Below are 24,074 nucleotides of genomic sequence, written 5' to 3'. Positions count from 1 at the left end.
GGATCTTTGGTGGTCAGAGTGCAGATTGTTGAATAGACTTGTTTACTTTATACTAGTTTTTAAGACTTCATCATAATTCTGTTTTAAGAGCTGTTCCATAGGAACAGTTCAGTTCCCAGTGGCACAGCTAAGACAGGGTACTCAACTGAGCTCCAGATTATCCAAAAGCACACTCAGATTGTAAAAACACACTTACAATCATCTTTTCCCTACTAGTTTTTTAAAAGCTGCAGATATGCTCCACTAACTAAACTTGCTCTCATACCGTCCATGAGTCACCAATTTCCCTTTTGTGATGCTGTCTTTACTGTTTTAATAACTTTCTTAAACTGCCTACTACAAATTTTCTCAAGTCCAACTTTAACCTCTCTGGAGATTAAGAGCATAAACCACCAAGATATCCTACTAGTTGGAAACCAAGTATTTGGTTAGAATGTTCATAAATATGCTGGTTCACAAGGTCTAAGAACGAACTCACACTTATTAGCCACTGACTTACCTGTATATGGCCTCATTATCAAAAAACCATGTAGTGCTTACTATGGTCAATAACTCACTAAGTCCCCATTAAGTTTTAACCACAAGACTTGAGTTTCACCATTCATGGAGAAGTGTTAATGAGATCTCAAACTTGGCAGAACTCTTGTTGCTTTGCACATACTAATTAACATTAAACACTATCTGGTTAAAACCCATGGTTTCAAATGCCACCATTAATGTTAAATATAGGAAAACTGTAGCAATGCACAATTCATAATAAAAGCTATTAGGGACAGCAAATTATGCCCATTATTGCTTTTCTCATTTTTTCTATTAGTATTGAATGGGAACTGTAAATGTATAGTTTTGTGCAAACTAATTTAAAATTTAAGGTGATGGCAATCTTGTAGACAACTGGTGTCGATAGAACAAGATTCACACTTGTGTGTAAGCACTACACCGCATTATTTGGATACAAAAGTATTTATTTTATAAAACTTGTACTCAAAATAGACCTTTCAATCTGTCTACTCACAAATCCTATTTTAAAACATAATACATTATCCTTAGCTAATTTGATGTTACTCTATACAAACAGCACTCATTTCATTTTGAATCTTATCAAGAACCTGTACTAAATGAAGTTTTTAATCAGAGAACATTCCCTTTTATCTTAAAAGTGCTTCTTAAATGAAGGCACCAACAAGAACTACTTTCAGATGGTACAGAATTTCTTATTTCTTGAAGACTCTGTGGTTGACCACTTCTTCATTAGTTACCTGCAGCAAGACACCTTCCTGCCAAAGGAAAAAAAAAGTATCTGAAGAAGTTTATCATGTTTGTCCAAAGAACCTAGAATAACTTCAGTGGTGGTTTTAGGATTAAAGCAGACTCACTGATGTGTATAAGCCCTAAATATCACATTTCTGGAAAGGCAATAAAGCCTAGAAATCAGGGTAGATTTAAGAAACTAATTACAAATAGCCAACCTACAGCAGTTTAGGGTAGGACAATGGGCAAAATTTAAATCTTAACCCAATTTAGTAGAGAGTACACAAAAGGGTCTTGTTGTTGCAGAGAAATTTCTAATGAAGACACTATCCTCAACCTCCTGTCAGCCTCATCCTGATTAAGCATGTAAAATTAGAACCATAAAGTAATAAACACAATGCCTTTAAATGCCTAGTTGACTCAAAACTGCTTGATCCAGGACAGGTGAATAAATACACGAGGGTGGAATGATAGGTAAATCTCATTTATTGAACTTTCAGCCTAACTTTTACCTACCATTTTACTACCAACACCACTGAAGGAAGCAAGAAAAGCTTTATTAATGATCACTTGGCTTGCCTCAGCTGTTGAAATGAAGCACTTTACAGTCTTTGTGGCAGCAGAATATGCTTGTCCATGGTTCATATCAATGCTAAAATTCCAGCAGGGAAAAAAATGATATGTTAAGCACCTGAATCTTCATGGAAAGGGAGGGGGTGAGAAAGAAGGAAAAAAGGAAACAACAACCAAAATAATTTAAGTATAAATGACAGATTGGAAAACAGGGTTTATAAAATTATCTTGAGTTTATTATTTGTTAAACTCAATTTATAGCTATGTTAAACTACGTAAGAATCACTATACTGAAAGACCATTGAAGAGTTTATTAGTTTATCTTTTAGGGAGGAAAATTAAGAAAGAAAAAGTAAATAAGATCTTACCTAAAGAAGTTTAACTGATGCTTAGAACTACTTTGCTCTACACCCTCAGCTTTCGTTGGCATCCTTATCAACTACTGTAGGTTAAGCTTTGTAGATACAGCACAGTTTTTTAAGACTGGCTGAGCTTAGTCGTCAAGAGTTCTCTTGTACTAGACCTGTGTCCCTGAAGAGTACCTCGCTGGGGTTATTTCCTTTCCTTGCATTGAAGAAGCAGCATCTAAAAGATCTAAAAAGGTGTTTCTCCTTGCAGAGATATCCCTTAAGTTAACTAGGTAATTTAATCCTGATGAATTGCAGACAACACACTTAAATCTGACCAGCATTTATCTTACACAAATACAACAACAGCTTTGCAATGGACCTTAATTATACTACCCACTCCTTAACTTATTTAAAATAAAAAGTCTATAATTACACAATTTCCTTTAGAATTATTTTATTAAATCATAAATGTACAACAGCTTCTTAACTCTACACACGCACTTAAATTTTTAAAAGGAAAAACGTTATGTCTTATTACACCATGATCCTGGCTAATAGCTTTTCAAAACTTTTGAGAAAAATCTTAAAAAAGGTTTCACATGTCACCTGAAACTTACAAATTTAACATTATCAAAGAAGGAATGCTTCTACACTCTTACAAAGACCACTAGAAAGAAACAACAATTAAAAAGCTAAGAAACTGTCTCAAAGGCATTTTTTACAATCCTTCCTCCACAGTAAGGTAATGTTATTAAATAATCCAATCCATTCACAAAATGGCTCTCTGCATCTGCTCTGGTGTCTTCTGCCATATCACTGCATATTTATGCATGACTGAGATAAGAGTTTCCTTAACATTGTTATTTCGATAACCTGAAGCTGTTCTGTTACCTCTGGGCTCTCATCCTCTCCTATTTATACAGTGAAGCCTGTTTCAACAGAAGTAAAGAGTAAAAAAAAATAGGTTATGAAATTATCCATCTAACCAGATTTTAAGGAAAGATAACATGATCCTAAAATGCTTTAACTCCTGCCGCTAATTCTCCCAAGATAATAATAATTGTAAAACTCAAAAACTACTTACCCATGGTAAGAAGAAGCTCAGTATCGGCTCCTCCCACCATAGCCCCCACTTCCTCCACTTCCTCCAGGACCATAGTTTCCTACAAAATAAGAAAGCAAGTTTAGCACATATGTAAACCTGTAGCTTGTGGGCATATCTTTAAAGTTTTGAAATTTCAAATCTTTTGGCTTTATGACAGACGGTCTCTAAATAGATCTGGCTGTCCTGAACTCACTATGAAGACCAGGCTGGCTGTGAACTCAAGAAATCCTATTCCTTGAGTGCTGGAATTAAAGGTACATGAAAGGTGTGATATAATTAATATCCCCCACCTTTTAAATCCATTACTTTTAAGCACAAACTTAAAAAATTGGACCTTGTCTCAAAAAACAAAAAGAATTTTTTAATGTTAAAAAAAGCTTCTTGCACAAGCTAAACGGCAGTGTACTCTATTTGGTTTCATGTTTAGAAGGACAATGAAGACCCTGAAAAACTGATCTTCCATTTTCCCCTTGCCAGTATTATTAGCGATACCTTGCTTGAGTAACTATTACTTAAAAATTCAGCAGTTACTCCTAGTTTTAAGCTGGGAATGGTAACAACACTGGCCTTTAACCTCAGCACAATGTATAGGTAGATAGATCTATGGAGTTTCAAGACAGCCTAAACTACATAGAACCTTTCTCAAACAATACCATCTCTGCGAACACCCCCAAATCACTTAACTATACTTGGATGCACTTTTAACAATTTTATGAGGTCAAGTTAAAAAGGAAAATTCTCTTTACATTTAACTATTAGATTCTTTCCCTTCTGAAATGCAAACTGTTTTACTTCTATACCTCTCAAATCATCTAGCTAAATTGCCAAGTCTTTTAGTAAATTACCTCCACCATATGGTCCTCCCATGTTCCTGCTACCACCAAAGTTTCCACTCTTCATTGGGCCATAGTTAGAAGGTTGCTGGTTATAATTTCCAAAATCATTGTAATTTCCACTTCCATAATTTCCTATGAAAGAATTAGAGTATCAGCCAACAGACACCTGAACTATTATAGAAGCATTAATTCAAAGCTGGTTTAATTTTCAGAGCAAATGTTCTACAAAAATCAAAGTATATAGTACCTCTCTATAATCCTACAATTTAAAGCATCTAAGTGACAATGAATAAGTATCATTAGTTCTAATCCAAATTCCAACATAAAGGTTGTAGATGAATTTATTACCTCCTCCATAGTTGTCATAACCACCTCCGTAGCCCCCACCCTGGTTGCCATATCCAGGTCCTCCACCACCATATCCTCCTCTTCCTCCTCCATAACCAGGGCTACCTCCAAAATTGCCACCTATTATAAAATAAGCCTTTAAGTAATTGCTTAAAATTTTTCAATTCCATTTGAATTGTCTTTATTATACTCATTTCTGGGTTTAAGACATTTTTAAGATGAATTGTTTCGTAGTCCAACAGACTCAAAGATAAAAATACCTATTCTTGGGGAAGCATTTCAGGATTATAAACCACCATATATAAAGCAACTTGAAATAACATGTAATACCATGACTCTACTTTGAACCAGAAATATTTAAAATTCTTATGCTTTTTAGTTTGAGGAAGAAATATGGGAGTAGCATACCTGCAAAAGACTTATAAACTCTTCATACTCTGGACCGCTGAGTTTGAGGCCAACCTGATCTATAGAAACTCAGCACTACATAGATACCATCTCAAAAACCAAAATTTATAAACTCTAGATGAGTTCCTTAGGTAAAATGTTATTATCCTAAGGGATCCCAGCAGCAAAACCAACCATATTAACCACTCTTAATTTACCTCCCCTTAACACTCAGACCTGAAATTCTAGCATTCTAGCTGTTCTACATACAATGTCCATATCCCCATCTAGATCAATGGAACCTTAACTGATTTTTACTGCATAGTAATAGTTATAGGCATACACTGCTTACTTAGTAAAAAACTCAAAAGCCCATTCTTAAAAGCCAAATAACCATTATCACTTAAATACTCTGACAGGCAAAACCAAGGCCCAAATAAAATGATAATATATTACATATTAAGATACATAAATCATAAACAAAACTAACCTCCAGGTCCTCCTCCATACCCATTATAGCCATCTCCAAATCCTCGTCCACTTCCATATCCATCTGTTTAGAAAAAGTAACATTTTACTTTTCTCTACATTATTAGTATGGCAGAATGATAGCTGTTATTCTTACCAGCTCATTTAAAAAGCATATTAATTCCATTTTACTAACATTACAACACATTTTTTAAATTACTGAATTTGGATCCAAAAAGTTCCACCAACTTCTAAAGTGATGAAAGTATATAGCATCAAAATGTTAAAAATCACAAGTTACTGCATTTGTTTATATAATCTGAAACCTAAAGTGCCCTGAAACATTCTATACCAATTCAGACATTTTTTGATGAGACAGGGACTTATGTAAGTCCAGGCAGGTCTTGAATCGTGTTTGTGAACGCACACACAGCTAAGGAAGTCCTCTAATTTCTAATCCCCCCTGCTTCTTCTTGTTCATAAATACTGAAATTCCAGATATCAGTATCATTTTGTGAAATGCAAAAAATTAAACACACTAGCACCATACATGCTCAGCACATGTTACCCTAAACCCAGCTCAAGATCCCCTAAATCCTATTAAAACCACTCTATTCAAAAAACAAGCTTATCACACCCTTTAAAAATACTTACCAGATCCCCCCCTAAAGTTGCTTCCTGGTCCTGGTCCAAAATTGCCACCGCCACCACGAGAATCTCCAAATCCGAAGTTTCCTAGGTAGGATATTTGTTTCAATTAATGGCAAGCATTCTGACAAACAACCCGCCAAATATATATAATATATAAAATTTGTTACCTCCTCTTCCACTCCTGGAACTTTGGACTTCTTGCATTTCTTGTCTAGACAATGCCTTTCTAACTTCTGCATTATGGCCATTGATGGTGTGATATTTTTGCACTGAAACAAAAAAAATTGTCAATACATTCTAATAGTAAACAATTCTGCAAGTTTTAACAAGCTGTTTATATATACAAACCACACCTCTTGTGCATAGACACTTACATACAATTTTATCCACAGGATCATGGTCGTCAAAAGTAACAAATCCAAAGCCTCTTTTCTTTCCAGACTGCCTATCAGTAATAATTTCAATAGTATCAATTTTCCCATATTCTTCAAAGTAATCTCTAAGGTGGTGTTCCTCAGTATCTTCTTTAATTCCACCAACAAACAGCTTCTTTACAGTCACATGGGCTCCTGGTTTTCCAGACTCCTACAACAGATAATTATGGAAGTTATGCCGAGAGAAAAGTCACAAATTATTCACCTTGATACTACCACCTTATACTTCTATCAACATCAAATTTCTTCATATTAACCAACAAAGTTTAGCCTTTGAAAGACTGATACAAAAAGTTAATACACCAAAACCCCATGAAAAAAATTCTACAACATAGTTTACTTACCTCTCTTGCTACAGCACGTTTTGGTTCAACTACCCTGCCATCAATGGAATGAGGCCTTGCAGCCATGGCAGCATCAACCTCAGCCATGGACGAGAAAGTTACAAAACCAAATCCTCTTGATCTTTTGCTTGCAGGATCTCTCATAACCTTTAAACCAAAAACATGTTAGCATTTAATTTAATGGTATTATAACTAGTAATACCAATTAGAAAGTACTTTTAATACTCATTTTCTATACAACTCAACCCAAAATGTATGCATAAGTTCAACAAGACTAGAACCTGCAGCCAGACTTTCAGAAGTAACCTACCACACAGTCTGTGAGCTTCCCCCATTGCTCGTAGTAGTTTCTCAAACTTTCTTCTGTGGTTTCAAAGCTTAAGCCACCAATAAAGAGTTTACGGAACTGTTCCTTTTCTCTCTGCAAAGGAAAATACCATTTCAATTTTTATTTACATTTTCTCTTTGTATGCTGGAAATTAAATTCTTAAATATGAGGTGACCTGCTGGCAGAGTACCTTTTTCCTCTCCAAAGGAACAGTTTCTAAAGTTTTCTGGGGGGGAAAAAAAAAACTTACATCAAATTTAAACCATATGTTAAACTGCATATTAGTTGTGTTACACCAAAAAAATGCCTCAGCTGAACTATACAAGTTTTAATGTCACTAATATTTGATCTAACTTTAATTCACATAAACTACCTTAAACTTAGCACAGACTTTCTTCAAAATCTTTGAGAAAAACCATACTCAACTTCTGTGGCCATTTAAGGGGCATCAAAAAGTCTTATGAAATTCTTCATTAAATTCCACAACTCAAGCACAAAATTTACTCAAATTACTTTTTAATTGGAAAAAAGGTAAAACAAAAACTACTAATGTTTCCACAATCCACCACTTACTTCAGGAGCCAGTCTCTGAAATAGTGGCAGATTTGCTTTTCCTTGAACTGCCCCCTCGGGTGTTAAATTAAATATGGGAGTCTGGGGGAGAAGGCTCCAACACTGAAACAAGCTCCACAAAGTTTTTTTATTTAAAAAAAAAACTTAAAATAGTTTTTTTTTTTAACTTAGAAAAGTTTATTCCTGTAGCCATCACCATCTGAAGTCTGAAAGTTTGGGGAGGTACTGCTCTGGTTATTTAGGCTATAGAAAAAAAAACCTAAAAAAATCATTTATCTAGTTACCAAATTGACTTAAAAAACTTTGTTACTGTTTTTAATTAAAGCAGCTTACACAAGTCCAATTTACTAGCCTTCTAACAATTCATGGAATAAACTGGTTTTCTCAAAAATTTCCAAAAAAAGTCTGAAATAATTATTAATTGAAGTGCTGTTTATAATGTATTGGCTTATAAAGAAATAAGCTTTAAAAAGTCAAGATGCTCATAAACTAGGTCATAGTATTCAGGACCTATCTTGATTGCATAACTGAAGACAAAATTGAAATTACAAAAAAAAATTCCACAACTCATTACTCAAAATACTCTCAAAAAGAAAGTGTTTACTGCTCTTCTCAGGTTCTGTTATTTGAAGAAAAATAGAAATGTCAAAATAAGTTAAAGATTCAAATACGACGTTTTAAACATTCGTTTTAATTACTTAATGACTGAAAATGGAGTCTTAGGTAGTTATATTTATATACCAATAAATATGCTTCTTTAAATTGTAAAAAGCAAAAGCTCATTACTTACCTCACAGGTTTTTCCAAACTTACCCGACGTCCACTATCGATTATAAACAAAGTTATTTTATAAACATGCTAAGGGTCAAAAGAAAATAGCGAAGCAGACCCCCTTCAACTTGAAACCTTATTAATGTAATGATCAACCATGATCGCAAACACAAATCAGAGAAGCAAATGACAAAGTTCAAATACACTGTAGCCCAGAACTGAAAGATTTTATATAGCTAGTTTATGGATTAATGTTGACTGAGCAGGGCTTTAAGCTAAAGGTATCTAGGTAAAAAATAAGTTATTTCATTTCTCTAACGTGGCCATCACGTGTAAGGATCCTGTTGCAGTTTAAGCAACAAACCCTAAGCTCAGAATCCTTGTTATTTCAAACCAAAAGATCCTTTGGGATAGTAAACCTACGCTTCAATTTAAGGAAAATAATACCCTCCGCCCGAGCTAACAAACTACCAGAACCGAGCAGTCTCAACTTCCTGTCGTTCACGTGCTTTACCACTGCAGGCTCATAAAGCCTTTCATTAATCGAATTCAGTGGCTAGAAAAGATAAAATGGTTGCTTTGCAGCAATTCAGCAACAGGCTCGGGCCGCGGTCGCACTGTTGTCCAGGCCTGCGCCAGCAAGCCTAGTGGAGCGCCTCCACCCCCACCCGCTCCTCCGTGTGCCTGCTCAACGCAATGGCGCCATTTCGTCGAGGGGAAGGCAGGGAGCCCTTAACGAGGTGCGCAGGGCTCTAGAATCCAAGCTCAAAACCCCCGAAATTCACCTCCAAACGAGATGAAACCGCGCCGAAATCAAAGAAAAACAGCGAACCCGTCCTAGGCGGCGGTAAAAGGGAACAAACTGGGAGGCCTGGAAAGTGTAGAACGCAAAAATCGCAGCGAGAAAGGAGACGGGAAAATGGCGGACGCCAAATCCGGTTCCCGGGAGGGGGGGGGGAGGGGAGGCTCCGCAGACCCGCTCCGGGGACCCGGGGGCCGCCGAAAACGCTCCGCTGCCCACACGCCTCGCTCCCTGGGCCCGCGTCCTTTGGGAAGAACCGACGGCGGCCAGTCCCCGCGCTGTTTCCGCGGCCCGGCCGCCTCGCCGCGGCGGGCTCCCATCCCCCACCCCGTCTCAGGGAAATGGCGCCGGGCGCCTAAGGGCGGGGAAGGCGTTCGGACAATCGGGCCTCCGCCAACGACCCATTCCCCGAGTCCCCAAGGCCAACCGCCACTCGAGCGGCCGCTTTCCCTCCGCTTGCCCGCCCGTCCGCCCGCGGAGGCGGTGGCCGGCTTCCGCTGCGGCGCCTTCGGCCTCGCCATGCCCTTTCCAAGAACTCATTGATTTCAAACCCGTTACCTCCATCGCGGACTCAGTCGCTTCAGCCCGATTCCCCGCAGCCGAGCGAGACGAGAAAGACCTTCGCGGACGCGCACGCACCGGACTCGTCCTAATGCTGGGGGTTGGGGAGGGAGAGAGAGCAGCCGCCGTTCGAGAAACCGCACCGCTGGGAAGACCTGCACACCGGAGCCGGCGCCGCTGCTACTGCCGCTGGAGCCGGGACCGCCGCTTTTCTAGAACCTTCCCCCAACTAACGCGTCTTCGCTGACGTCAGGCCGTTACGTAAACGTCCTAACCGCCGCCAATGGCGGGAAGGGCCTCCACGCCCCTTACGCCGAATCCGTGCTCCTCCCCCTTTTGGATTAGGGAGGCCGCGTTACGTCACTTGCGCAGCGGGCTTCGGTGAATTGCGGACGGCTCGCGCCCGGCGTGTAACTACGTTCAGAATTAGGTCCGGCCCCCCACCTCCGCGCAGGGAGCCGAGAAAACGGTCGCGCAGTTTAAAATTAACGCTGCCGGGCGGGGCTTAAGTCGCGGCTCCTGCGTGCGGCCCTCTCCACCCTAGCGCAGTCCCTGCAGCTCCGCCTGCGCCAATCCTAGCCCGGGGTGTTCCGGGCCACGCTAATCTTTGTCCTTGTCCCGGGGGTACCGCTCCCTCCCAGTCCGAGTCCAGCACCCCAGGCCCAAGGCCTTGGGAGCCCGCGCCCTGTGAGAAGGTGGTGCTTAAAGAACCCCGCAGCTCAGCGCCCCAACCCTGGGGCGCGGAGGTGGGCGGAGCCCAGCTTTGGCGCGCTGCGCGACGCTGAGAGGCCCCCGCGGCCCTGCCCGCCTCCCCCTAAGGAGACCCCCGAGGCGCCACGCCGCGGACGGTGAGTGGCGCGCACGCCGCCCCCCGCAGGCCGCGTTCCCGGCGGGCCCCGCGCGGCCCGGGCGTGGGCGGTGCCTCCCCTCCCCCCCAGGCCGAGCTGCCCGCGCCCCCTCCCCTCGGATGTGGCTGAGCTAAGGCGCGCCGCCGGGAGACTGCAGGATCCGCGGCCTGGAGCATCCGAGCGGTGAAGTCGGTGGCTTGCTTTCTTATCTTGTGCGTGCGTGGCGGGGCTAGGATGCTCTGTGCGCCCGGGCTTGCGGGGAGAGGCTGCGGGCCCTGCGCTCCGCCGTGGGTCCCGAGCTGCGGGGGAGGCCGGCGGGGCCTGGCTGAGACGCCGCGCCACCTCACGGGGGAGATTAGACAGTGGTGCGGAGGGTGGGAGCGCGATGACAGCCGCGGAGACTCCAGACAAAGCGCGGGGCTCCCCTCCCCCCAGCCGCGTCGCGGGCCCGCGGGGAGAGCGGGGTTGGCTTTGCCGCCGCGAGGCTCGAGGCCCCGAGCTCCCCGTTACGTGGCCGCCGCCGGAGGGGGAGGCGCGGGCTGGTGGCGCAGTGCCCTTGAGCCCCCGCCGCCGCCTTTGTTTCTCCCCGCGGAGGCGCTGACCACGAGGCCCGCGCTCCCGAGTGGGGGGCGGGCTCCCGGCCGTGGCCTGGTAGACGAGAGAATCGAACAGGGAAGGGGTCCTCTTCGAAGAGGAGCGGGCCTTCCAGCTTTAGCAGGACAGGGCTTGGGAAGCTTGAGGCAGGAGTATTGCCTGGAGTGGAAGCCCAGACTGGACTATAGAGAGTGGTTAAACCCCCCCCCCCCCCGCGCCCGCAAAAGGCAAGGAAATAGGACTGAGACATCTCAGTGTTTCTATTTTACTCCGTGATTGAAGAGGGAGGGCTTCTGAAAAAAAATAGAATTATACACGAGTTTTTTGGACTATTCAAAAATTTAGAGGGAAAAAATGGTAATTTAACAATAAAGATGAATTATTCAAACAGAAGACTGTCTTTCTTAGAAAATAAACATTGTATTTGTTACAAATAAGATTTACATTGGAAAAGTAATTCTTTATTATAACCAAGTCTGAAGTACCAGTGTCCTTGGTAAGGTTTTAATTTTACTAACTTGGTTAAAGCACTAACATACTTAAGTATGTATCTCTAATAACATAGAATCTCAGAACTGTTTTCCCTGCATCTTTATCTGGAATGTGCAGGTTGAAATCCACACAAAACTTGCAGTTCCTTTTGTGTGTCATGAAAATTTAACTGTCATGCATTTTTTTCTCGCAATAGCTCTTCAAGTCTTCGATTTTTTTAAAAAAAAAAATGGCCTCCAATAAAACTACATTGGTAAGTTTGTGAAACCCTAAAACATTAAGAATCGTAACTGAAGGATTTTTTTGTTGTTGTTCCTTAAAAATTACAACTCAGAAGCCTTTAAGGTGTGGCACACGCCATTAATCTCAGCACACTGAAGGCAGAGACAGGCAAATCTCTGGGTTGGAGGCCAGCCTGGTCTGCAGAATGAGTTAGTTCCAGGACAGCCAGGGCTACACAGAGAAACCTGGGTTCAGGGAGAAAAAACAATGAATCAGGCAGGACATGGCCGTGTCTGCCTTTAAGCCCAGCAGAAGCAGATGAATGACTGTGAGTTTGAAGCCAGGCTATTTACATCCCTGTACTTCCCAGCCAGCACTTGGAAGAAAACCTTGAGTTGTTAATTTTGAAACATTCTTAATTGGCGTCTTTTAAAAACCTAATCTTAGAAGACCACATAGTACAACTTTAGCTGGATGTTATTTTGAGATAAAGATTCATATTTAGGGCTGGCAAGATGGCTCAATCTTCACCCAAGGAAAGGTGAAAGGGGAGAGGACAGAACCCACAAGATTGTTCCCTGATCTCCATCAAAGTGTTTCCTGCTACCACATGATAATGTTTTTAATGAGCTTAATTGTGAGAAAAATGTTACACAGGGAAATCTATAAAGTTTTAGTTGATAAGATTATACTTGAATCTGCTGAATTGTAGGTACACTGAGCATTGATTAATGCAAAAGTTTAAAACGATACTTTGTGCACAAAGTGAATCAAATATAACAAAGTATTGTGTTGCCATGAGCAAGAATTACAAACTATGTCTAGGAATGAAAGGACAATAGATCAATTCTGTATCTGATCAATTCTGTATCTGTATTTGAGCAATTTCCTGAGGATTGCTAAACCCAATGTTTGTATTCTTGGGTTTCTAATAAGTTAGACAAATTTATAAAAACATACTTTTTTTGTTGTTAAGTTATAGTAAAAATAAAAGAGATTAAAATTTGGACAGTGGCGGCACACGCCTTTAATCCCAAAGCTCCAGAGGTTTAATTCCAAAAATTCTGGATCTCTGAATTCAAAGCCAGCCTGGTCTATAGAGCAAGTTCCAGGACAGTGAGGACTGTTACACAAGACACCCTGTGGAATTGGGGGGAACACTAGGTCTAATAGTGTATGTTTGTAATCCCAGCATATTGAGAAGCGGAGACAAGAAGATTGCTGTGAGTTTAAGGCTAGCCTGGACTATAAAGTACTAGATTAGTCAGGGCTGTATGGCAAAACTCTGGATTAACAGATTTATACTAAAAGATGAATTTTGCTGTTAGGGTTTCTATTTTAATACTAATACATTGATTACCAGCATATAAAGGCAGGCATTGACACCTAAGTAAAACAAAACTTGGTTTTGATCTGTGTAGTGTCTTCCTGAGTTTCTCACTGGAAAGGACAAGATGGTGATTTTTAATTTGTGCCATCATTATATTGTGCATGACTTGTAATACTCTGCAGAGCTGTCTAGGATCTGTGATCTGAACCTGTCTGATCACTCTTGATAAATGACCAAATATAGGTTAAATCCTGAGTGATAATAAGCACGAGTCATTAGGCCGGGTGTGGTGATACACGCCTTTAATCGGGAGGCAGAAGCAGGTGGGTCTTGCGTGATTTCGAGGCTAGTCTGGTCTACAAAGTGAGTTCCAGGACAGCCAGGGCTGTTTTACAGAGCTACCCTCTTGAAAAATAACAAGAAAAACATGACTCATCTGGTACATTCCATAGGATGTTTGTCTAGGTATACTCCTAGATGCTAGTAGGTTTAACTGCCTTGGGTGCTGCTGTTGATTTTTCCTGTTTGGATCCTTCGTTTGGGAGATGGTTTTAGTGACTAGGCTTTTGAGGGTTTTTGGTTTGTTGGTTTGGTTTGGTTTTGATCACTTAATGCTATACCTATAATGCTAACACTGGGGGAGACTGAGTCAGGGGGATCACAGCCACTTAAAGGTTAGAATTGGCTGCTGTTGTGGAGATGAAATGTTTGAGCACACTGTATTGGGTTGTTGTGGTGTCCCAAAGGGCTTATAATTAACCATCTCAAGATTTTAAGCACCAAGTTTCTACTCCTTTAACAATCTTGCTTATGTGCTGAGGAAACACTTAATGGGTGTTGTTATACCCACCGACCCTCACCAGAAAGAAAGAACTTTTGATTTTAGGGACACAGTTTTCCTCCATATCTCAGGTTGACCCTGAACCCATGGTAATCAACCTATTTTGATTTCCTAGATGCTGCTAATAAGCTCATCATTTCTACCTCATGCCTCTCTTCAAAGTAAATATAGTCTGCTACCAGTTAAGATTCTAGGTTGAAAAACGCAGTAGGGAAGGAATTTTTCTACCACTTTAGAAAAGTCCACCATTTTGAACACTTAAAGTGATAGTATAAGGTTTGTTAGGAAAATTATCTACATGTAATAATTATGGAAAAACAATATTGTCCATTTGGTTTATTCATGGTCTCCATGGTTGAAGATAAAACTATTTTTGTTTTGCAGCTAATTTTTATCCTTGAAACAACTTTAAATTGTTACTGTCATTGGGAAAAACATATCTTAGAGCTGCAGTTTTAATAGGTCTACTCTGCTACACTTAGTTCTATCATTTAGTGAGGTGTGATGGTGCACACCTATAAACCTAATACTTTGGGATTTAGAAGCTAAAGGATTGGGAATTTAGGGTCTTCCTTGGCTACATAGTGAATTGGAGACTACCTGGGCTATATGTGTCCCTGGCTTGAGTGTTTTGTTGGTTTGTTTTTTTACTATCACACTTCATTCTTAGTCCTTTTTTTACTGTGATAAGACATCAAGGCCACTTAAAGAAAAGTTTGTTGAGGTTTATAATTTAAAAGGATGAGTCCATGACCATCCTGGTAGAATGGTAACAGGCATGGCACTGAAGTAGTAACTGAGAGGTTGCATTTGATCTTCAAGCACAAGGCAGAGAGCATGCTAAATGGGAATGGCATTGGCTTTTGAAACCTCCAAGTGTGCGCTGCCGAGCTGCCACCCCCACACCCCACCCCCAGCAAGGCCACACAATTCACAAACAGTTGCATCACCTGGGAACCAACCATTCCAGTATAAGCCTATAGAGCCATTCTCATTCAAACCACCAACTACTAATATTTACTCCATTCTGTCATTGTCTCGTGTTTTCTAGTTATTTGTCACTATGCTGTGATTAAAATGAGTGGTGATTCTGGTAAGCATGGTCTTGTAGAATCCTGGAAATAAAACTAGGAAAGGATAAGGTTATTTCTCAGATTTTCTGTTGTTGTTTTTAATTCTGTCATACTGGTGAAGGGTATTGGGTTTTAAGTGTAAATCAGTGGAGCAGAGATTTGATTTTATTATCTATTGACTTTCTGGGATGTGCCTACCCTGGGTCACAGAAGTTTAAAAGGGGTGGTGTTTTGGGGTTTTTTGTTTGTGGTTTTTTTTGTTTGTTTGTTTTTTGGTTTTTTTTGTCGAAAAGTAAATTGTGTCAATTTGGCCTTAAAATGTACTCAAGATTTTTTTTAAATTTTCTTAATTTCTCTTTTGTTTTAGCAAAAAATGGGAAAGAAACAGAATGGAAAGAGTAAAAAAGTTGAAGAGGCAGAGCCTGAAGAATTTGTGGTAGAAAAAGTACTGGACCGGCGTGTAGTGAATGGGAAGGTGGAGTATTTCCTCAAGTGGAAGGGGTTCACAGAGTAAGAAACTTCTTATGATTTTGTTTTAAGCAAGGGTATCTCATGTAGTGCAGACTAGCCTGGACTCCTGTTCCTTCTCCCAAGTGCTGGGATTATAGGTGTTCCCCGTGCCTCATTTTTGTATTTGCTTATTTTTGTTGTTGTTGTTGTTCTGTTAAGACAGGGTCTCCCGAATACCAAACTGCTCTTGAACTTGCTATATGGCCAAGAATAACCTTAAACTCTTATTCCGGTTCCACCTCCCTGGTGCACAGGATGCACCACCACACCTGGTTAATGTGAGCCTAAAGATTGAATCCAGGATTATGCATGCTCAGCCAGCACTCCATCAACTACATCCCTGGCCCTTAACTTTAGTAATTGTAATTGTTCTTGAATAGGCTTAAATTTTACTTTTAGCTTAAATATTTTACCAATTTGCCAAAAGAGATGTTAGAAGTCAATTTTAATTCCAGAACTATCTTGTTTCAGGTTTATTTAAGGCTTCTGGGGTCTGAAGAGATGGCTCTGGTTAAGAGCACTTGTTCTTAGAGAGGACCAGGGTTCAATTCCTAACATCCACATGGTAGCTCATAATCATCCATAACTCAAGTTCCAGTGTATCCAGTGCCACCTTCTGATATTTTCAAGTACCAGGCACACACATAATCCACATACATACATATGTGCAGGAAAAAAAAAAGAGTCATACATGCAAAAAAGTTAATTTAAAAAAAAAAGCTTTAGCAACATTTGAAACCTAGCATATTAGAGCTTCATTTATTGCCATAGAGTCAAACTTAGAAAATTAAAGCTCCCTACAGCATAATTTTTAAACTAGCCTGCAAAGGAGTAAATGTCACAGCATTTTTAAACAAAGCATTTGTAATGGATTCTCATTCTCTCCACCTCCTACTCCATTCTCTGCCTCTTTCATGTCCTAATATGTTCTTTCATTAAAGCATTTAATGTCATATTAAACGTGCAAATTTGAATATCTTTGATTAAGAGCCTAACATTTACAGTGTAGTATGTTTATAATATAGAAGACAAAACTGAAAATAACACATGAATCCTCCTCCCAAAATTAAACTTTGCCAATGTTACAGTCTGAAGATACCAGCAGACCAAGTATTAAGCACTAGATGTCACTGAAATCACTAATTCCATCTCATTCTCTAAAGATATTTGTGGCCCGAGCACAGAGTCTGTCCCTTGGTACAAGGTGGCCATACTTATATATTTGTGAGGTGATTCTCATTTTCCTCACAGCTCTTTTGAAAGACACATGGAATGATTACTTTGGCCTTGTGCTGAGGCAGGAGTTGGCAGTCTCTTCCCCCAAAGCATCTATATGTGACTGTTTTAGGCTTTGTGGGCCATTGATTTGTCTGCATGAACAGCATAAAAGCGGCAGTAGGTAATACCTTAAATGAGCATACCTGTTCCAATGACAGCTTATGAACCCTGCCTGAAATTGATTCCTTTCATTTCCTCCCAAACTTAAAAAAAAATTTAAGGGAAAAAATTGGCACTGTGCATGGTGGCACAATACTGTAATCCCAGCACTGTGACAGCTGAAGCAAGATTAGGAGTTTGAGACCAACCTAGGCTACATAGTGATACAGTGTCTTGGGGGGGGGGGGGTACATACAACAGGCTAGATTTGTTGTTTTTCTTCCTCAGCCCGTGCTTTATATCATTTCGCAAATTGAAAACATTTCATGTATGAGAATATGTCAGAATCTTTATTTCCAAACATTGGAGATCCAAAACCTGGGCATAATATATAAGGAATTAGGAATCACTGTTTTTCAGATTTTTTTAATTAATTTATTATGTATACAATATTCTGTCTGCGTGTATGCCTGCAGGCCAGAAGAGGGCATCAGATCTCATTACAGATGGTTGTGAGCCACCATGTGGTTTCTGGGAATTGAACTCAGGACCTTTAGAAGAACAGGCAATGCTCTTAACCACTGAGCCATCTCTCCAGCCCCTCAGATTTCTTTAATCCCAGCATTGAGAGTTTTTCACAGCCAGCTTGTGGTACATTTAAAAAACTCAAGGGATTGGGATGTAGCTCAGTTGGTAGCATGCTTTGACTGGCATGCACAAAGACATGGGTTTCATCCCAGCACCAGACAAATGGAGTGTGATAGAAAATGCCTTTTATTCCAGTACTTCGGAGGTGGGGAAAGGAGAATGAAGACTGGATTACATAAAATTTGAGGCCGGCTAGGGTTACATGAAGTGAGTTGCATATGGAGCAGAAAAATACTAGTATTGGTTACCTTTAGAGTCAGGTTCAACTGCCTTTGGGGTTAAAATACCTGATTGCTCAGTTGGAGATGTGAAGAGGTGTGAAAGGAGATTAGACATTTTTAAATAATATAGGGAATAAAAAGGCATTTCTTTCTTTGTTATTATTCTACCAGTATTAGTGTTATTTTATGGGAACTTTTTTTTTTTCAGACAGTTGTAAACAGGTTCAGGTAATGGCAATGTTTAATTGAATCAACTTTTTGTTTTCTTTAACTGAACACAGTGCTGATAATACTTGGGAACCAGAAGAAAATTTAGATTGTCCAGAATTAATTGAAGCATTTCTTAATTCTCAAAAAGCTGGTAAAGAAAAAGATGGTACAAAAAGGAAATCTTTATCTGACAGTGAATCTGATGATAGCAAATCGAAGAAGAAAAGAGATGCTGTAAGTATAAAGTACTGCCTATTAGACTGGGTCTTATCAACAATTAATGGCTTGAATTTTAATTACTTTGAACCTTTTTGCCCCCTTCTAGAATACTTTTTATTTAGTTCATATTTTGTTCTTCAAAGTGATGGGTTTTGTTGTGGTATTTTCATGCATAATTATCATTATACTTTGTTCTAATTCACCTCCCTCTCCCTTCCCCTTTATAGTTAATTTCCTGTTGAGGGTTGTGTTTGAGGCATGGTCTCATGTTTTGGAGAATGGCCTTGAACCACTCATCCTGTTACCTCTGGCGTGCTGACACTGGAATTACAGGTGTTCACCACAGTGCCTCTTTAAAACTAGACTAGGTTAGGTGTTTTAGAGAGAGGGTTTCACCATGTAGCCCTGCCTGGCTTCAGAGTCATAGAAATCTGCCTGCCTTTGCCTCCTGCGTGCTATAATTAAAGGCATGCACCACCATGCCCTGCTAAAACTAGAATACTTTTTTTTTCACATGTATGGTATTTTGCCTGCATATATATGTGTTTGTGTGTCTCTGTACCATGTGCATCTTGGTGTTCCCAGAAGCCTGAAGAGGGTATCAAACCCCTTGAGACTGAAATTACAGGCAGTTGTAAGCTACCATGTAGGTGCTAGCAATTGAGCTCAAAATCTTTGATGGGGTAGCAGATGTTTCTAATTGTTCCAACCCTGGAATACTCTTTTAAACTCCGATTGAGAAAAAAAGAAAGAAAAACCTTATAGAGCCATTCATGGCGGCACAAATAAGATAATCTCTACACTTGCCTTTAAATTAGTAAAGGACTGTGAGCTTCAAATATCATCATTTGAACTAGGTATCAAGAATTTTGCATATAGATCATTAATCTTAATACCAACACTTAATATTTAATAGATGAGAAAACATGACTATTACAGATGGAGATCTGGAAGTAAAGCATATACATAAGGGAACAGAACTTTGGTAGTAACGCCTCAGCTATATTGAGCCAGCTGTGTTCTAAACAGCTTAATTCATACTCCAAAAGACCTATGACATAGGAACTTACCCAAACCACAGACCTTTAAAGAGGTAGAGTTGTCATTCTAACCCATTCTGACTCCAGAGCTTGGTTACATTAATGTGAAACTTCAAGTAATTTTAACGGGCGGTTATCTTTAATTCTCAGATATACTCCAAAATTATATAGGCTATAATTACCAACTGTTTGTTTTAGAAATTGAAAAACAGCCAGGTGGCGATATGACTTGAGTTTTCCAGTACTGGTGAAGCAGGCTGATTTCTCTTGAGTTCCTAGAGCCTAACCTGGTCTGCATAGTGAGACTCGATGAGGGGTCAGGGACAGACAATTTTAGGTCGGAGAACTAGCTCAGTAGTTAAGAGCACTTGCTGTTCTTCCAAAGGACTCATTGGGTTTCCAGTACCCAGTTGGTGGCTTACAACAATCTGTAACACCAATTCCAGTGGCTCTAACCATCCACTTCTGACGTCCATGGCACCAGGCACACACATGATACGTGCAGATAATACACTCAGTGCATAAATCTGTTTTTCTTTTTTGTTTTCGTTTCTTTGGGATAACAGTTTTAAAGTACTAGTAATTAGCACAAACTATTCTAGTAGAAACCCCCAATTCAGTTCCTAACACGTGGGTACTCTAAATTGCCTGTGACTACAGCTTCATGGGCTCCAACACCCTTTCTGGCCTCTAAGAGCACCCATACTTATGGGTACATAGGAAAATACACATAAATTTTAAAAATAACAAGACCAAAAAAAAAAAAAAACTAAACAAAAATAAATGGTTTAAGGCCAGAACTGATTGGAAACTGAGCAGGGCGGCATTCACCTATAATTCCAACACTTGAGGGGTAATTCAAGGTCATCAGGTATATAACAGACCTTGCCTGCCTTAAGACTCTAGCTTTAATTTTAAAACAAAATTTACATACAAGCATGCATATAAATAAAACCCAATTGGGTGTTAAACATGCTGTGGAAAATAGACGCCTTCAGTGTCTAAGGAAGACACGGCTAGGCCCAATGGTTCATCCCTAAAATCCTACCACCTGAGGGAATAAGGAGAATTGTTTCAAGACTTTGAAGCTAATTCAGGCTTCAGAGAAAGGTGATTGTGTTTTTAAGATAGTTTCATAGCCCAGGCTGGCTTTTAAACCCTGGTCGTCCCGCTTCCATCGAAGTGCTGAATCAATCCCAGGGCTTCTTGCCACTAATCTTTGTTTGCCATGAAATGTTTTTTTAAAAAAAAAAACTGTAAAGACAATCCCAAATCTGTTAAAGTAGAAGATTTTACAAATTTTTTTGTCTGTGTGTTTTAAAATAAGCAAGTAATTTAGACTTAATTCCTAGAAGTAAGTTCATTGAATTTTATTGTTGTTTGGGATTGGCTTGGTAACTATAATTTGGGGGGGGGGGTGGAATTTTTTGAGGCAGGGTCTCTACATATCCCTGGCTGTCCTAGAACTTACTCTGTAGACCAGGCTGGCATCAACCTCAGAGATCACCTACTTCTGTTTGCCTCCTAAGTGCTGGGATTAAAGACTTGCATCACGATGCCCAGGAGTAATAACTAATGTTACATTAGAAATGTTACTGTTGGTAGGAGACCCAAGTATATGTATGTGCACTACATGTGTGCAGCCACCACAGAAGTTAGGAGTTGTATTCCCTGGAACTGAAGTTAGAGGTAGCTGTGAGCCATCAAGTGGGTGTTGGGGACTGAGCCCAGGTTCTCTACAAGATCAAGTGCTCCTAACCACTGAGTCATCTCTCCAGCAGCCTCGGGTTTTCTTAGATATATATTTTAGGCGACAGTCTTATTATGTACACTTAAAACTTCCTGAATACTGAGATTATAGGCTTGTGCTACTGTAAGTGGCTGCATATTTATTTACTTGTTTTGTTTTTCATTGGGGGTGATGGTTCTTGGTAAAGTTTCACTTTACCCATGCCCAGCCTTGAACTTATACCTCTGCCTCTAAAGTGCTAGGTGTATAGACACTTGAAATTTACTGTCAAGAGTGTATAACTTCTTGGTATGTTGTTGCATACTTGTAGTTCTAATGGTCAAGAAATTGAAGCTGGGGTTTGAACGTTTAGGGCTAATCTCTGCTACATAATAAGACTTTAAAATTCATCTAGTTTTCTAAGAAAAGGTCTTTTCTAGCCGAGGCTTACCTTAACTCCTCATTCTCCTGCCTCCAGCTACCAAGTGTTAGACTAAACCCAGAATTTCTTGCATACTAGGCAAATACTCTGCCAATAGAACTACAGCTACATTCCTAACCCCCATGCATGTTTCTATATCTAACTTGGGTTATGTTTGTTTTGTTTTTTTTTTTTTTTTTCAGACAGGGTTTCTCTTCATAGCCCTGTAACTTGGGGTTTTTTTCTAGTTGTTGCTGTCTCACTGCTTGGAGTTCTGATGAAAGTTGTATTTCATAAAGAGTTCTTAATTTTATTTGTTGTGTAGAAATATTTATGCAGGCTATTACCTCACCCTCTAAACAGGCCGACAAACCAAGGGGTTTTGCCAGAGGTCTTGATCCTGAACGAATAATCGGTGCCACAGACAGCAGTGGAGAATTAATGTTTCTTATGAAATGGTAAGTGTGTGGGGCAATCGTTTTAAGGTGGTTTTTTGGGGGGAGGGGTTGTTTCTTCCCTCTGTGTGTGCATGCATAATGGTGAGAGCAGTATGTGTATCACAATACATGTTAGAGGACAGTTTTGCATTCATTCTCTGCCCCTGGATGTAGATTCATGAGTTCAAACTTAGGTTGCCAGACTGTGCCAAGCATCTTTACTTGCTAAGTCATCTTGCTGGCCCTCATTACAGTTTAAAGATAAAAGGATGGAAAGTACATCGGTTGGGTTTTTTTGAGGGAGGTAGTTGAGCAGGGTCTCTCTATGTAGCCCTGGCTGATATAGAATTCTCTTTGTAGACTAAGCTGACCTCAACTCAGAGTTCTGTGAATTAGGCCTGAAAGGGAGAGGGTGGTTTGGGGTTGGGGGGGGGGGGGGAGGGGGAGTTGGAGTTGGTTTTTCAAGACAGGATTTCTCTGTGTGTCTCTGGTTGTCCTAGAACTCATTGTGTAGACCAGGCTTGCCTTGAACTCAGAGATCCACCTACCACTGCTTCTCCGAGTGCTGGGATTAAAGGCATGCACCACCACCACCTGGTTTGAGTGTTAATTATATGGAAGTTGTACACAAGGTTTCTTTCTTTTTTGGTTTTTCGAGACAGGGTCAGCCTTGGCTGTCCTGAAATTTACTCTGTAGTCCAGACCGACGTCAAACTCACAGGAATCCCCCTGCCACTACCTCCCAAATACTGGGATTAAAGGCATACACCACCACTTCCCAGCTATACACACACACCAGGTTTCTTAAACATGGTGGCTCTAGCCTATAATCCCAGCAAGAACTCAAGAGACTGAGGTAGGATTGCTACAAATAAGTGAAGGTTAAGAAGCAAAATGTGCTGCAGCCAGGTGGTGGCACACGCCTTTAATCCCAGCACTTGAGTTCAAGGTCAGCCAGGACCATTAACACTGAGAAACCTTGTCTGGGGGGAAAAATAAAGAAAAATGTATAGCCTTTTTTGAGAAATGAAGTTTATTGATATGTAATCACACTACCATGCATCCATCTAGTAGCATTTTTACATTCATTTTTATTCAATTAATATTTATTGACTAGAGCTCAGATGACATGCACAGTTTAAACGTTTAACCTTTTCTCCCCCTCACAACAGGAAGGACTCAGATGAGGCGGACTTGGTGCTGGCAAAGGAGGCGAATATGAAGTGTCCTCAGATTGTCATCGCCTTTTATGAGGAAAGGCTGACTTGGCATTCTTGTCCAGAAGACGAGGCTCAATAATTGTTTGCATTTTTATATATATTTATATATATATAAAATCTGGATCTTGAGTTTTGAATTACTAGTGTGGAAAAAATAGCGTTCTAATGAAAATCGAGTTTGATATGCTGGTTTTGAAAGTATTGACAGTAGTTGGGATATTTTTGGTTTTTGTTCTGCATCAAAAGGCACTGATTCCTTTGAGCAAATAAAAGCTTTCTGTAGTTGCTTCTTTTAACAGTAGAATGTTTGATACCGTGTTGTATTTCCTCGGCTTTGAAGAACAGCTTTTCTTAAATGCTGGGGAGATTTTACAGTCATTACTCAATCAGAACTTATTTTTAACTGGGACACAGAAGGACCATTCTGGGTTTTTGTTTGTAAGCTTGTGTGTGCATAAGACCCTTATGTAACTGTTTTTCATTTTCTCTTGTTTTCAATACTCAGAAACTGTAGATGAAAACATGTGTTGAGATTCCTCCCTTGTGAACATTTTCCTGAAACCATAACCTTTCAGATCAAGTAGACAGTTCTGTAATTTACTGGATAGTTTTAAAGCAACCACATCAGAATTTATCTATACAGTAGTTTGTTTACAAAATTTTGTCCTTACCAACTACCCTTCAGAAAATGGAATTAGACAACGTAGCACTATGACTTAATAATAACAAGACTTATGCTGGGTGTAGTGGCATGTGTCTTTTTTATTCCCAGTACTTTGGAGGCAGATGGGTCTCTGATTTAGACTAGATCAGCCGGGTCTGTTGAGTTTCAGGTCAGCCAGGGCTATACAGAGAATCCC

General features: G+C 40.2%; 2 protein-coding genes across 11 annotated transcripts; one reads left to right on the top strand and one right to left on the bottom strand.

Annotated features, from left to right (window-relative positions):
• Positions 1-947: 947 nt before the first annotated feature.
• On the bottom strand, positions 948-10,001 carry Hnrnpa2b1 (heterogeneous nuclear ribonucleoprotein A2/B1). 7 transcript variants are annotated; one of them, XR_005284434.2, is made up of 13 exons: positions 9,780-9,999; positions 7,266-7,301; positions 7,058-7,168; positions 6,748-6,894; positions 6,344-6,554; positions 6,137-6,238; positions 5,973-6,053; positions 5,341-5,403; positions 4,464-4,583; positions 4,125-4,247; positions 3,259-3,337; positions 1,768-1,903; positions 948-1,277 (listed from the first exon to the last, which is right to left on the bottom strand). XR_005284434.2 is itself a non-coding variant. In XM_038320988.2 (12 exons), exons 1-11 carry the CDS (start codon positions 9,783-9,785, stop codon positions 3,276-3,278), a joined length of 1,062 nt encoding a protein of 353 aa, XP_038176916.1. In that variant the 5' UTR covers positions 9,786-9,999; the 3' UTR covers positions 948-1,277; positions 3,259-3,275. The 7 variants fall into 7 exon arrangements, 5 of the variants coding, with proteins under 5 accessions (XP_038176916.1, XP_038176915.1, XP_038176914.1 ...); XR_005284435.2 differs by having other exon boundaries at positions 1,831-1,903; XM_038320988.2 differs by lacking the exon at positions 1,768-1,903.
• A 299-nt stretch (positions 10,002-10,300) lies between these two features.
• Cbx3 (chromobox 3) lies at positions 10,301-23,646 on the top strand. Of its 4 annotated transcripts, none has more exons than XM_038320991.1 (6): positions 10,301-10,630; positions 11,913-11,969; positions 15,550-15,692; positions 18,220-18,382; positions 21,921-22,015; positions 23,167-23,646. In XM_038320991.1, the coding sequence occupies exons 2-6, from the start codon at positions 11,946-11,948 to the stop codon at positions 23,291-23,293; spliced, it is 552 nt and encodes a 183-aa protein (XP_038176919.1). In that variant the 5' UTR covers positions 10,301-10,630; positions 11,913-11,945; the 3' UTR covers positions 23,294-23,646. The 4 variants fall into 4 exon arrangements, with proteins under 4 accessions (XP_038176919.1, XP_038176923.1, XP_038176921.1 ...); XM_038320993.1 differs by lacking the exon at positions 10,301-10,630 and adding an exon at positions 10,717-10,842; XM_038320994.1 differs by lacking the exon at positions 10,301-10,630 and adding an exon at positions 10,724-10,818.
• The last annotated feature ends 428 nt before the right edge of the window (positions 23,647-24,074 follow it).

Source organism: Arvicola amphibius, chromosome 2, assembly GCF_903992535.2.
Source record: "Arvicola amphibius chromosome 2, mArvAmp1.2, whole genome shotgun sequence".
Classification (NCBI taxonomy): Eukaryota; Metazoa; Chordata; class Mammalia; order Rodentia; family Cricetidae; genus Arvicola; species Arvicola amphibius.
This window is presented reverse-complemented; position numbering and strand designations above follow the sequence as displayed.